Genomic DNA, 14,141 nt, shown 5'->3' with positions numbered 1-14,141 from the left:
TACCTCTCAATTACTAGTTTGGAATTCAAATATAAATATAGCCCTAAATGTAAGGAAATGAATTTCGTCTTTGTTTAAAATAAATGTTTCTCGTTTAACCAGCAGTGATATGTGTTATTCCCATGCACAATTTGACTAATCCACTCCGCCAATCCCACAGTCTTTAACCTAATTGGTGTTTATTAACTGAAATGTTATGTCTTTAGTTCTGTGGCTCTTTAATTTGCTATGGTACGGCAAGCATTGTTGGATTTAATCAGGCCTTTCCAGCCGCTCCTCTCCAAGAATTTGGAGATTTTCTTGGTAGTTGTAGTCATCAGTGTTGGACAGTAACTCTGTTAGTTTGGTCAAGTAATACTTTTAAAGCTTTTGTATTTACATTTTTAGGGGATGTTTTTTTTCCCCAGCCTATCACTGCTGTAACTGGCTAAGCTAAATTTGGCCTAAAGAGCAGTGATGGACGCCTCCTGGGTTCCTTGGAGCCCCAGGATGGACTGTGTGTGAATTTGTCTGAGATCTCTTTGGTAGAGAATTATTGAATTGCTGATATGAACTATATGTTAATATATTAATATTAATATGTTATTTTGATTTTTTTGTGCTATATATATATATATTCTTTATAAAATTGTAATTGCGACAGCGAGTCGCTACAAACACTAATGTTGCTCTTAAAAACACTTATTTTGAAAAACCAGGTAGTTAAACAATGTGTTTTTATCATTACTAAACTACTCAAAACTACTCAAAAGAACCACATGAAATATATATTTTTGTAAATATACTAACATTTATTGATGCTGTCATTAAACCAACAATGGAGTATATAATAGGCAGGGCAAAGCAATAACATTCTTTCCAAATATCGTTTTTTAGCAACCTATCCTCTTGAAAAATCAAGTATCATGTTGGGATATTTTTTTGCATTTGAGGTGTTTTCGTTATAAATGTGTGCAAACCTTCTTGATATTATAAAAAAACAACCCAATTTCACAATTGCTTTTTCCCCAATAAATTTGAATTGCAATTAAAATCACAGGCAAATAAGTTTGTTCATAATAATTACTGCCTCCTGATGTCTTCTTCACCTTTTTTGCAAGTCGTAAAATCTGGTAGTTGATCATGTTAATCGGGAAGTGAATTAAAGTGTTTTCCTGTTGCTCTTCTCTGCTCTCTACTCTCATTTGATTAGTGCCAAACTTAACGAAATCCAAGTGCAAATACTTTAATCAAAAACACACTTTTTTTTTTCCCCGCTGTGTTTTCGTAATTACAATTTTAGGATGAATGGAAACACAGCTAGTCAAGGAGCCTTCGGACCGTTTTTCCTGCGAGTCTTAAATGTAAATGTGTAGAAAACTACAGTTCTGAAGGGCTGACAGGGTGAGACCCCTGGTGTGACATCTGCCCTTTTTCTCCTCCGTTCTAGAGAACTGTTTAGTTTGGAGAAGGTACCAAGGGTTACTTTAGATAACCCTGCAATGTGGCTTTGTGGAACAGCAGTTTGAAGTTCCTCTAAGTCATAAATTGGAACAGGATATTATATGTAATATTAAAGAGTAAAAATTATTATAAAATGTTACAGCAAAGATATACAAAAAAAAAGAAACACCAAGTTTTATCATTCTAAGGTAATATTCTTTGTATAAGATAATTTAGGAGCATCAGTCCTGTCTGAAGGAGCTCAGACACCTAAACAAGCTGCTAGAGGAAAAATAAAGCTTAAAAATCATTGTTCAGAAAAAAAAAGAAACTATAAGAGCATGAAGAGGAAACCTGCTGACTGCTGCAAGTGAAGCTTATGTTTATGTAAATCAACAGCATAATAAACAGAGTGGGTTTTTTCCTGTCGTCAGTTATAGCCATTTCTTCCTCATTGTTAACTTTCCTTTAGGGCAAACTTTAATTAAATGAAATGTGATCGTAGTAAACAACAATTCCCTGATCCATCGCCTCAGTAATTACTACCACAAATCACCCACTCTGTTCTAAAAGCGGTGGGTGCTGGAAAACAAATTCAGTCCAGAACACGGGCTGAAAATTGTAATCCATCATTTTTTTTTTTTTTTTTATTTTGACTAGAAAAAGTCCCCAAACAAACTTTGAGGCAACTCTTTACGGGGACAGACTCACCTGGGCATGTTGACCTCTCTGTTGCGTGGTCGACGCGCCACCTTGCTGAAGGCGACCCTGACACCCACAGCCACCACCAGCGTGAAGGAGATGACCCCTCCGATCACATAACCAGTGCTGGGGACAAACAAACAGGAAGTCACTCAGAAAAGTAAACAGAGACACAGAGAGAAAAAGTGTTGCTTTTAGTTTAATGTTCTGAACTCTGTGCGTTAAAGAAGCAGCTTCAACGAAGCAGCAACACAAACGGCTCAGCTAAACACTTTAAATCACTGATTTCATACAAAACAAGAATCTGGGCCAGCCTACTATTAAAATATGACACATAAAGAGGGGATGTTAAACTTTTGACATCAGCTGTCAGAGGATAAAGATGTTACATTTATATGTTATTACAATGGACAGCAGAGGCTATATGACGGAGCCACTTAATAGCTAAAAATATTAAGTATTCAAGCTTTATCCAAACAGGTTGTAAAGTACTTTAGACATGCTTACCTGGACTAGATCAAGTTTAACAGAGCTAATATTTTGGATTGGAATAAGGGAGATTGTTTCCGCAGTGTTGAATGTGACTTTGGCTCAGTACTAGATCCTCTTTGTTAGTGGGAGCTCCATCCCTCCCCATGAGGTAAAGCGTACACCTCCCTACCCAGACAGGTGTTTGGTAAGACCACCAGGGTTCATTTGAATCCTAAAGTCAGTCTGACACATCAACATATTCTGTTTCTCTGGAGATCCTCTACAGTTTGTCTGTTTCTCTGGAGATTACCTCAGCAGTTGCCGGACATTACAGTTTCTCCACCAGTGACTGAATCACTAAAGCCTTTTGCTTCTGTTTTAGAGCAATCAGCTCTAAAAGCTCTAACAGATATTTTCATTCAAATGTTTCACACACCATCCCACTGTCTGTAACTGTTATTCTGAAGGCCATTTCTTACATTTCTATACCTTACACTGATAAACATGTTATTTGTTTGTATTTGATGTTCAGTAAGGCAGGCTTTCTAATCAGTTCTTATAGTGGGAGTTATTTATCAATTCTTTTTTTTATGTTACAAAAAAGAATTGATATTTTGATGGGAAAGACTTTTATCAGTGTAATAGTGGGTAAGTGCATTTGTTCTTGAATTGAGGCGATAAAAGAGACATTTTGCAAATGGAACAAGACAATTTAGATTTAGAATAAGTATGGATTGTCTTATTTCGAGTGCATATTGTCGAACTATCTTATTTTAAGAGTAAACGTACTAATTTACCAATTCAACTCAAGGGTAAATAGACTTAATTTAAGAAATTTTTACTTCTTTCTAGATAATTTTTCTAGTGTAGGTAATATATAATTCAAGGTCACGTCTAATTGGTCAAATACCAAAATAAGATGTACAGCCAAGTAGCAGTATCTTTGCTGAATGGCTGGATATAGATCTTGTGCTTCTAGACCTCACTGAGGGATGGGGGGACTCCATTTGTTAGTGGTATGCAAGTGATGAAAAACAGTAACTTTCCCTATAAAGGGTTAAATATAAAATTAAAAATTTTATTATAGGAAATACAAAATTGAAAAAGAAAAAACCTAAACAAAAAAAACGAAAGTTACCCTGAAAACTTTGTTTTATCATGACATTTTTAAAAATGTCATGCAATTCTTTTAATTTCTACTAACAGAATGTGCTTGTAACAATTATGGAACAAAATTCACTCCATACTGTTAGCCTAAAGAGTAGCATACAGTAGATGATGATCAACTACAGGGTACCTGTCTGGGTTTTCCTGGACATTTTGGCACCTGTCTGCAGTCCTGAAATTAATCTATTGTGCAAATCTTTATAAAGTTATTGAGGGTCTAAGAAGATTACAAAAATATATCAGTGATCTAAACTAATTAATAATATATATATATATATATTTTGGTTCCAGTTGGCAAACATGTTCCAACCCTGACCTGCTGCTCTGCTGCTGCAGAGTCTCAAAGTCGGGGTCGTGCTTGTTGCCAGAGGAAACAGTGACGGGGACCTGCGGGTCGGCCCACTGTGGGGAATTGTAGTTGGTGCAGGTTTCCTGGTCCAGTCGGTTCCTCCGGTGCTCGCAGCAGAACCGGTAATGGCAGGTACCGCAGCAGTAGACGTACGTATCCTTGGAGCAGTTGAATGTATTGTCAAAGTGCCCCATGACGTCGAAGTAGCCCCTGGGGAAAAAGTTTGAGATCATAAGATTCAATTAACAGAAATCCTGAAGAAAAAAAATGAAGAAGAGACAAGAAGTTGAAGCTAATGAATTCTTTATCTCTGTGATGGTCTTCTTCCCTCTTTCTCTGCTTCTGGCTGCCTGAATGTGGTCGCAGTGTGTGGCCTGCCAACAGACAACTGATTTAGAGCTGATTATGTGTTGCTCAGCAACAGCGAGACGCCTCTCAGTGCAGCATATGAGCTTTGGTGGGATCAAGATGAGAGCTGCAGGAGAATCATGATGTTCTTCTATTTTATGGCATTCAGTGAGATGAACACATTAAAGGCCGAAGGAGGAAGCTGGAGTCGCTCCAAGCGTCACTGCTGCAAACATGGCCTGTTTTAAACAGTTTTCTTCACTGTTTCAATAAAAAACAATAAATTTAAACAATAAAACAAATAAAATGTTTTTTAGATTAGATTTTTCTGCATTTTCAATCCCTACTGTTTTAGGATTAAGCTTTATTGGCTCTAATTTCTCAGTGTGAGGGATTGCTGCCGAGTCAATGCAGCTGTTTTTTCTACTGTGAACGAATCTGACTGGGTGATCTGGGTGGATTAAAGTGCCTTGAGCTGATGTGTTGTGAACTGGAGCTATATAATTGAACTACATTGAGTTGAATTTTTAAAAAGTACAATTTCTTGTGCATCTTTGCACTGTTGGCCAGCTGGCTGAAAGACAAAATGCCAGAATGTTTATGATTCATTCATAACTTTTCAAGTTTTCCTGCTAACATACAAACATAACCTCCTTAGCAGAGATATAGATATAATTAATTATAAATTAACGGTTATTTCTTCAAAAGGACATGACTATGTGTGGGCCAACCTAACTATGTGATCTCCTTTCCTTTGAGAATACTCAGGGAAATAGGTTCAAATTAGAGCTTAGAGGTCACTGGACTTTATTTGGATGCTTCAAATTGTTCATCAGCTTCACTCTGAGATGATGGTTAACAAACCCTAATAGGACTAACTAATTATTTTAGACCTTTCAACAGTTTTATTTTTGTCTATTAATTTACATGTGTTTGATATGTTTTTCAATGTGCAATGATATCAAATTTGACATCAATTAAAATAACTACACCACAGGACGTTTGTACCTGCAAACTTCCCCCTCCACCAGTGGGGGTGCCACCTGGGCCCCACTGAGCGGAGGCCTCAGTGGGTTCTCCGTCACGTCCCGTGGGTACATCCTCTGTGGGAGGGGCTTCGGAGGGAGTTCAGCCACCGCAGGCGGATCATCATCGTCCTCCATCTCGGCTGCTTTCAGTGCCCCTTCGGATCCTCCAGAGGGTGCGGCCTTGTAGCCCGTCAAAAGGAACAAGGTGCTGCTCGTTTTACCAGCGGACCCTTTGGTGCTATCGAGCGTACTTTGGTCGCCGTCGCCACCTCGTCGCTTCACGGTAATTGTTAGGGGGAAAACGGGGAGGCAGAGTAGAAGCAGCAGGATGACACAGGAGGAAATCCTCCTTTTTGACAGCGTGGGTTTCATTGTTCTGGGTTTAGGTTCTTCAGTCGGGATTCAGAAAAAAAAAATCAGAGTCCAACTCCAAGATGGCAGCCCTCTAAAGTGTTAAAACCTTTAAGATGAACAATTTTTCAGTTCAGATGCACAGCGTCGGGGTGCCGTTCAGCAGCTGATCCATGAATGTGTTTGGCATTTTACTCGTTCATCAGAATGTAAACATTTCTATGCAAACAAACCGATCCAATAGCAGCTTGTGTAAACATTGAGGTTCATCAGGGGTGTAGGCCCTGTAACCAGTCAACGTTAACAACACAATGCCACTTTGTCATTGGCACTGGGGTCTGGATAATCAGTTCGAGTCCCTCAGCTCTCAGAGTGGCATTTTCTTCCTCTTGGCCAAAACTCAGACTGTTTCAGAGTGGCAGTATTTACACGTTTACTGTAAACAAAAAAGAGTTTGAGGAAAACTGTAAACTCTGAACAGAATGACCGACGAGGACGCCGCTTCTAGAAGCTCTGTTTGGCACGTAAGAAGCTGCTATGGAAACAGTGGACTGTAAACATTTAGCGTCGTATGTAAACTTCAAATCGCTCCAACCAAATGATGCTGGATCTGTTCTTCCGAGAGTTTGGCACTTCTGTTATCCAACGAAAATATACTAATCAGACACGGAAAGAAAACAATGTAGCTTCAGGCTGTGAGTCTGTAAACAACAGTGGTGGCAGCTTCAGAGATCGAATTTGGCACAAGCTTCTTCAGTTTGTGGGTTTTCTACATCACTCTTTCAATCTCCATAGTAAGCTCTACTAAAGAACTTGGAGAATGAGGTTCAGTAAAGGTGTGTATGCTTAGAGGTTTGGTCTAAACACGGGATTTAAAAAGCAGTGAGCTCTGATGGTGCTAAATGAAAATAAGGTAAAGGAACAGCATTAAGCAGCTTCAAGACTTTCAGGAAAGACGTTCTGGAAGAAGCAGATCAGTCCGTTAAACTGACATGTCTAATCGTTCAGAATGGAAGCAGGTGACCACTTAGAGGGACCGAAGAAACAGAAAAAAAAAAACCGCAGATCTATGTGCGTTCAGTTCCTTTGCGCGAGTGTCTCTGCTCTGAGTTTAGCTTGGCCCAACAGAAGAGAACAAAGGAGGGCTTGGGCCCGGTTCTAGCAGGGCAGCGAGGTTCTGCCCACAGAACAGACATGAAACTGTCTGGATTCATCCGTCAATGCATAGGAACACGCCACGTAGAAGGGGAACTAGACGTGGTCACCGTGGCTGCCACGATTCAAAGCCGCAGACTAGAAAAAATGCCTTAGAAAAAAACACGAATCACAGAGGCTCCTCTTTCATCCCAACGGAGGAACCAACAGTTTCCTCATGGATTTCCTGAACGTGTGTCTGCGTGCACCAAGATGACGAAGATCACTTTGTTATAAAACGAAAAGCTAAAATGCTGTGAGGAGTTTTGCAAATGTTAAAGTTATCTGTATGGCTGGTGTTCTTCAGTATGGCTTCAGGTTTGGCTCTTTTTTTTTTTTTGCTTAAAAAATTGTTTTTCTTTTATCTAGAAAGACGAGTAGAGTGAAAGGTTTTAAATTGCATTATTTTCCTAAAGTAAACAGGAGAGTAGTCAAGAGCTCACTGGGACTTGATAAAGGGGGCTTAAACGTCGCTAATCGAGCTCAACATATGGAAGAAACAAGACGACAATGGCTGAGAGGCCTCTCTGATGTAAGCAACTGGAAGAAGGAGATAGGCAAAGTGTTTCACAGCGCAGACTGAGAGGACAGTGTACGTCTAAGCTTCTCAGATAGCAGCAGCGGCGATGATGATGGCGGTCGTGGATTTATCTGGTCAAACGTGGCTCGTGTTAAACGTCTGTCAAAACGCAGTTCTGATTAAAAATAAAATCTTCAGACGGAGTCAGAGAATTATCGCTGCTCAACACACGCTTCCTCTGTCACTGGGTTTATAAAGCACTTTGAACCAATAATGCACTGATTATGGTCTTGGCAGGAGAAATCACGCAGTTTTAGCACTAAGAGAAGCGAACACTGCGCAGTCAGAAGCAAATAAATATGATGTCAGAGGTTGTAAAGGGAGGATGACTTAAAGGTTTATGTTGGTAAATAAATCAGGAGCTGAGGCTGGTTTGACTAAATACTTGATTATGTAGAGAAAAGTTTTTCCATTAGATGTTTTTTTTTGCTTTCTCTTTCAACACAGTCAGTTTGGCATCTGCTTTTGGTCTTTTTGGCAAAGAAAGAGAGGAAGATAAAGAAAAAAAAACAGAAATCTTCATCCAGGCCATTAAAATAAAAGAAAAAAAATGAGCAATTAGTAAAAGGAAATGTGAAACAGGAGTGGGAGATTTGAAAGAAGGGAAGTTGGGAAAATTTCCCCCAATAGATGCGATGAGATGGTTCTGATCAGACGGTTCACTCTGGGTAGGCCGCAGCTTCAGCAGTTTTCATGCTGCAAAACAAGAAAAAATACATTATGTTAGAAATGAGACAGTTATCGCAGAGATGAATATAGATTTTGTGTTTCTTTTCAATAGGTTTGCTATGGTGGAAAAATTTATCCAACATGGGTCAGTTTGTAGATCAGTAGCAGATCACATTTAATAAGATATTTGATTTTTTATTTATTTATCATTAATGCTAAAATAACAAATTTAAGAAATGTGAACCAGACACTGATTCAGCATTATCGATTGAAAAACAAGGCAGTTGAAGGGGTTAAAAACAGTAATAATGAAGTAATAAAGTATTAATATTTAGATTTTCGTGTTCATGTTCATGTTGAAAATTATACCATTAGCAAACAAATGTTATCTCTAAAACATAAGATTTAAAGAAACTTAAGAGCATGATGGTCGACAAAAGGTCTGTTAAGCAGCTGATAACAGATCCCCAATATCTGGTTTTGAAATGTTCTTAAACCAACAAAACACCAGAAAGATTCAAATCAGGGAAAAGTTTTGTTTGGAAAAATCATACATTTTCTATCTGCCTACAGAACTGGATTAGCATGAGACAAAAAAAAATTAAGATATATAAATGTTATTATTATTATTTATTTATTATAAGTATTATTTATGATTGCAGATTCTTTGAAACACAGCTTGTTGCTCGTCTCCAGATCTCTGTCAAGCCAGTCAGCTTTGCTTCTGCTTGCTCCTCTGTCCATCCTATTTCTTTAGAGGAAACCCATCTTTTGGAAGGGCAATAAAAGTCATGGCATATTTTGTTTTACAGATTCACCTGATAAAATACACTGGCACTAAACCAGACAACACTGATTAATCTGCAACAATGTGCTTTAATTGTTACAGATGCACTGACCCCCGGTAAACAGGAAGCAATGCTGAAGAGAAAATTATGCCTACACACAGCTGGAGCTCAACAACTAAGAATGAAGTTCATCCCTCATGTAGCTAAACAGCTTAAACACATTTTCTGTGCATTAAATGTAGAAAATATGTTTCCCAAGCTCAAAATATCTAAACAAAACAAAAATAATTTTGATCGCATCAACTGTGGCGTTTTATTGCATAGCAACGCTACCGCCTTGATGGAGCGCATGAACTCCTTTCTCTGAACCCACTGACACCTGAAAAAATAAAAAATGAGCGGACAGATGAGACTGGATCTGACTAGGATAGAGGTAACAGGGGATGTAAGAGACTCATCTGATGGAGGGAGAAATGGATCACAGATGTGTGGATGTGTTCTGTTTGCAGAGAGAGGCCTTCAGTACCAGGAGCATGAATGCGCTCAAAAGACCTAATTATTCCTAAAACACAATTAATGTCACTAAAATTGTACTAAAGAATATGTCATTAGCCATCCATGACAGAGAGGAAATATTTAAGAAGAAAACCATCTGAGTATGTAAAGTAATAAAGAGATATTGCAGGATAAGGGTCAGGGTCTTTAAGCTTTGGGTTTAAAACAAACGTTTTGGATCAACTTCTTTTTTTTTTTTTTACTATAGGCCTGATGTAACTTCTCCACTCTGAGATCAATAAAGTCAATCAATCAAAATCAAAGATTTTTTCCTTCCACCCAAGATTCAAAATGAGATCACCATGAGGACAATATTCATCTCCTCAAGCAACCTTCCACCAGCTGAGAGCAGTCAGAGCAACACCTCCAAAAAAAAAAAAAAAACACACAACAAGGCAGCAAGGAAGGAAGCTCTTCACTTCTATCATGAAATAAATGATAGAAGTGAAGAGGAATCTGTTAGAACAGGATGTTCTGAGGTTAGGGTCAGAGCTGACGGGAACTATATGCTGAATCACAATAACCTAAATAGGCCGGTCCTCCGCTCTGCTGGAAAGTTCTGGGCGCTCTGCTGCCCTGACAGCTTGGCTTCACATCAGTGTGTCTCGACCCTCCGGGGGCTTTTCCGACCCGCTTCCTCAGATGTCGTAATTAAGAAGCCCCCGCTGACAAATAGCTGAACCTCCACTGGCTTTCTAGGCGGCAAGTGTAATGATTCAATAAAAACTGGGAAGATGTGCGCGTGTACAACAGTATGGCTTAAACAGATCAACTTTGAAGTTAAAACTATTAAGCTCTGCAGAAGGTTTTTCATTTATTATAAATGTTGGTATATTCTTTATCAAATAATCTGTGCAGTTTGGTAACATTTGTAGATCTTTAATGGCAAACGAAATCTAGATAAGTCCTTTTTTCTAAAAAATAAGTGCATTTGTTCTTGGATTCAGGAGGTAAAAGAGACATTTTGCCAATGGAACAAGACAATTTACACTTAAAGGCACACTATGCAACATTTTTCAGTTAATTAATGTGTTCCATATCGTTTTGGATGATTAAATGAGTCATTTCAGGTTGAACAAAGGTATTCTCGGCCGCCCTGGTGGTCTGTGGGGGAAATACCGCACTTGCAATTGCAGGAGCACCGACCCGCACCCACAGGCTCAGAAGTCTCACGAGAGTCGGTCTTGCTTTACGGCGAGAACTGCTACACACCCCCAGTTAAAAGCATTCTCGTTGCTAGCACAGTGGCGATCTTTGTGCAGTTATGCTACGTTCACGCAGCAAAAGCAGCAAAATCGCGTCTGCTGCTTCATTTTTGCTGCTTATACCAGTTAGTTCTGACGCGCAGCTGAAGCAGCTTTGCTGCTCTGGCTGCGCGGTGCAAAAGTGTGTCTGACGCGCGTTGGGCGGAGCTTCACTATCCTTTCTCTGCCTTGCAGCTATATTTGCTGTGATCAGTGGGAATAAAGTAGTTTTAATATGTGTTTAAGTGAGAAAATACACCTGAAAACGTAATCAGTGCCGTCAGTTCATTCAGATTATTATCCTGCCTTCAATATTTTTTCTGTCGGAGCCGCTCAGACCCCCACATACCAGCGGTGCGCGACAGTAGGAATTCCTTCATCAGCAGCCTCGGCAGCTGGTAGGTGTTTTTCATCTAAATAATCCAAACTGCATATTCTGCCGGCAGATTTCTGCATTTTAAGTCAATTTAGGCGTCAATAAACTGTTTAAGAGAAGTGATCATAGCCTCTGATCATCAGCGCTGTGTCTCTCTCCCTGTGTCAGATGATTAAACGCGCCCGACGCGCTGCTTCATGCTGAGTTCACACCGGGGGCAGCTGGCCGTCCGGTCTGAACGTGGCATCAGCTGCTCAGACGCGCTGCGCCTGCTGCTCAAAACGCGCCGCGGGACCTTTTGCTGGTCCCTTGACGCGCGTCAACCATTGACTTTGCATGTAAACTCGCTGCTTCTGTCGCGCCAGCTGCGGTGTGAACGCAGCATTAGTCATTTGTTGCGTTTGCCTGTCTGCTAAGCTCAAAACAACTGCGCCTGGCTTGACGGAGAAACCAGGAGAACAGCTGTGCATATTTACGACAGTGCACTTTTACTTTCGCCCTTTGGGGGGAGCCTCGCTGGAAAATCAACACCGGTTGCATAGTGTACCTTTAAAATAAGGAAACACAATCGCATTGTCTTATTTCAATTGCATATCATCTATATATCTTATTTTAAGGATAAAAATACTAATTACATAGGCAAATTATCTCATTTACCTACTCAAATTAAGGGTAAATACACATAATTTAAGAAATTTTTACTTATTTCTAGATAATTTTTCCAGTGAAAGGAAACCAGAATAATTTTGGGGGAGGAGTGAGAAGATAGCAGTGGTTTTTAAAGCATTACATTCATTTTATGATAGAATCTAAACGCTGATCTGTATTGCCATGACCTGGTGAACATGCCTGTGTGCCTGCATGTAAAGCCCTGCTATTATCCCTCTGTCTTCCTGCCTCTTCTTTCTTCCGGCTTGCTGTGATATGCGACACACAAGCATGAATTTGCCCTGCTGACTCCCCGCCAGCATCATGTACTGGGAAACTGGTCTACTTCACCCTGCTATCAGCAGCATGAGTGTGTATAAAGACTCTATTATTGTTTTATTATTACTATATTATATATAAGATAAGTGCTTGTTGCCTTAGCTTTGTCTTTTCCCAGATGAATAATTTCTTCCACCGCAGCTTCAGTCAAGAGAACAAAGATATTAAGGCACCTGAAAGATTAAAATTTTCTGAAAAACACTCATATTTTTCAAATATTTTGTAATTTGCAGAGAAAATGTAAAGGGATTTGAAAAATCACCATGTATTGCAAATGTTGTGTTTAAAAGTGTGATGAAGAGTCTGGATTTGTGACTTGACTAGAGTTTCAACAGTTCAACAGTCTTATGGCAGTGGGGGAAAAAGCTGTTCAGAACCTGCATCAAATGCTGTGAAGTCTCTTTCCAGAGGGGCCACTGATGATGTTACAGCCTTGAGACATGCAGGGTTTGATAGAGGGAAGAGGAGCCCAGATGATCCCCTCTACTGTTCTCAACACTGTTCTCAATTCCTTTCAGTCTGAGGCGCTGCAGCCTCCACACCAAACAGTGAGACGGCTGGTCAGAACACTCTCTATGGTGTTTCTGTAGAAGGTTGTGAGGATGAGCGGGAGCAGGTGAACTCTCCTCATTCTCTGCAGGAAGTACATGCACTTTTGTGCCCTTTTGACCAGTGAGGTGGTGTTTACAGTCCAGGTGAGGGTGTCTGCGATGTGCACCCCCAGGAATTTGGTGCTGTTGACCACCTCTATAGCTGAGCTGTTGATTAGCAGTGGAGCGTGGTTAGGCCGTTTCTTCCTGAAACTTGCCAAGATGATCTCCTTCATCTTCTCCACGTTCAGGATCAGGCTGTGATCTCTGCACCAGTCCACCAGCTGCTCCACCTCCTCTCTGTAGTCCTGGTCGTTGTCGTCTTTGATGAGGTCCACAACCGTGGTGTCGTCTGCAAACTGTGCAATGTGATTGGTGGTGAACTTGGGGGTGCAGTCATGTGTCATCAGAGTGAACAGCAGGGGCTCAGGACGCAGCCCTGAGGGGAGCCTGTGCTTAGACTGATGACATCAGAGGTGTTATGTCCGACCCGGACTGACTGCGGTCTCTTTGTGAGGAGGTTTAGCAGCCAAATGCAAAGGGTTGTATTGAAGGCCAGCTGTTCCAGTTTTCCTATCAAATGCTGTGGGATGATGGTGTTGACAGCTAAACTGAAGTCCAGGAACAGCATCCTCACATGGGTGTTTCTTTTCCTCCAAGTGTGCTAGGCTAAGGTGAAGAGCGGAGCAGATGGCGTGTTCAGTGGCACGGAGGTTTAAAAAAATACCTGACCAACATGAAAAAACACATTTCCTCCATCCATCCATCCATCCATCCATCTTAATCGATTTTAAATCCACCCATCCATCCATCATCCATCTTAATCCATCTATCCACCATCCATCCATCCATGGGTCTGCATGGGCTGAGGTGTTTCTTTAGGAAAAGCTCTGCAGCACAGAGGATGTAAAATAAACAAAAGAAAAACATAAATATGGAAATTACTCATTTTATGTTCATGGTCTTTATAAATGTGCCACGTATTTCTTTTACAGAAATACCAAACAGCATCAGTCAGCAGGAGTGCCTGCCATCCACATCAAAGCTGTCAGTCTGCTGTCTAAACCAGCCACTTTCAGAGAATCTACTCTCAGTTTACTCTTCCTCATTCACTCACTTCCTCCTCTAATGCCGCTTTCTTTCATCCACCTCCTCTCATTACATTTCTCTGATCTTTCCTTTTCACCCACAATCTCAATGCTTCTCTGCTTCCTCTCATCTCTATTCACCCCCTCCTCTCCACACCTCCCCTATGAAGCATGCTGGGATGAGAGCCAGTGCATAAGGGCATGCAGCAGCAGTAGCACTTGCAACAGTATG

At 40.4% G+C, this 14,141-nt stretch overlaps 1 protein-coding gene across 2 annotated transcripts in view; it reads right to left on the bottom strand.

Annotated features, from left to right (window-relative positions):
- shisa7b (shisa family member 7) overlaps window positions 1-14,141 on the bottom strand; it is a 62,715-nt gene that overhangs the window by 19,779 nt on the left and 28,795 nt on the right. For both annotated transcript variants that reach the window (XM_038302818.1, XM_038302819.1), the window contains exons 2-4: window positions 5,468-8,308; window positions 4,079-4,321; window positions 2,134-2,250 (exon numbers count right to left, since the gene is read on the bottom strand). In XM_038302818.1, the coding sequence (XP_038158746.1) occupies window positions 2,134-2,250; window positions 4,079-4,321; window positions 5,468-5,859 (752 nt within the window). In that variant the 5' untranslated portion in view covers window positions 5,860-8,308. The remainder of the gene's footprint in view (window positions 1-2,133; window positions 2,251-4,078; window positions 4,322-5,467; window positions 8,309-14,141) is intronic.

The sequence above is a fragment of the Cyprinodon tularosa genome, unplaced genomic scaffold, assembly GCF_016077235.1.
Source record: "Cyprinodon tularosa strain WSP-4 unplaced genomic scaffold, ASM1607723v1 ctg5, whole genome shotgun sequence".
Taxonomy (NCBI): Eukaryota; Metazoa; Chordata; class Actinopteri; order Cyprinodontiformes; family Cyprinodontidae; genus Cyprinodon; species Cyprinodon tularosa.
This window is presented reverse-complemented; position numbering and strand designations above follow the sequence as displayed.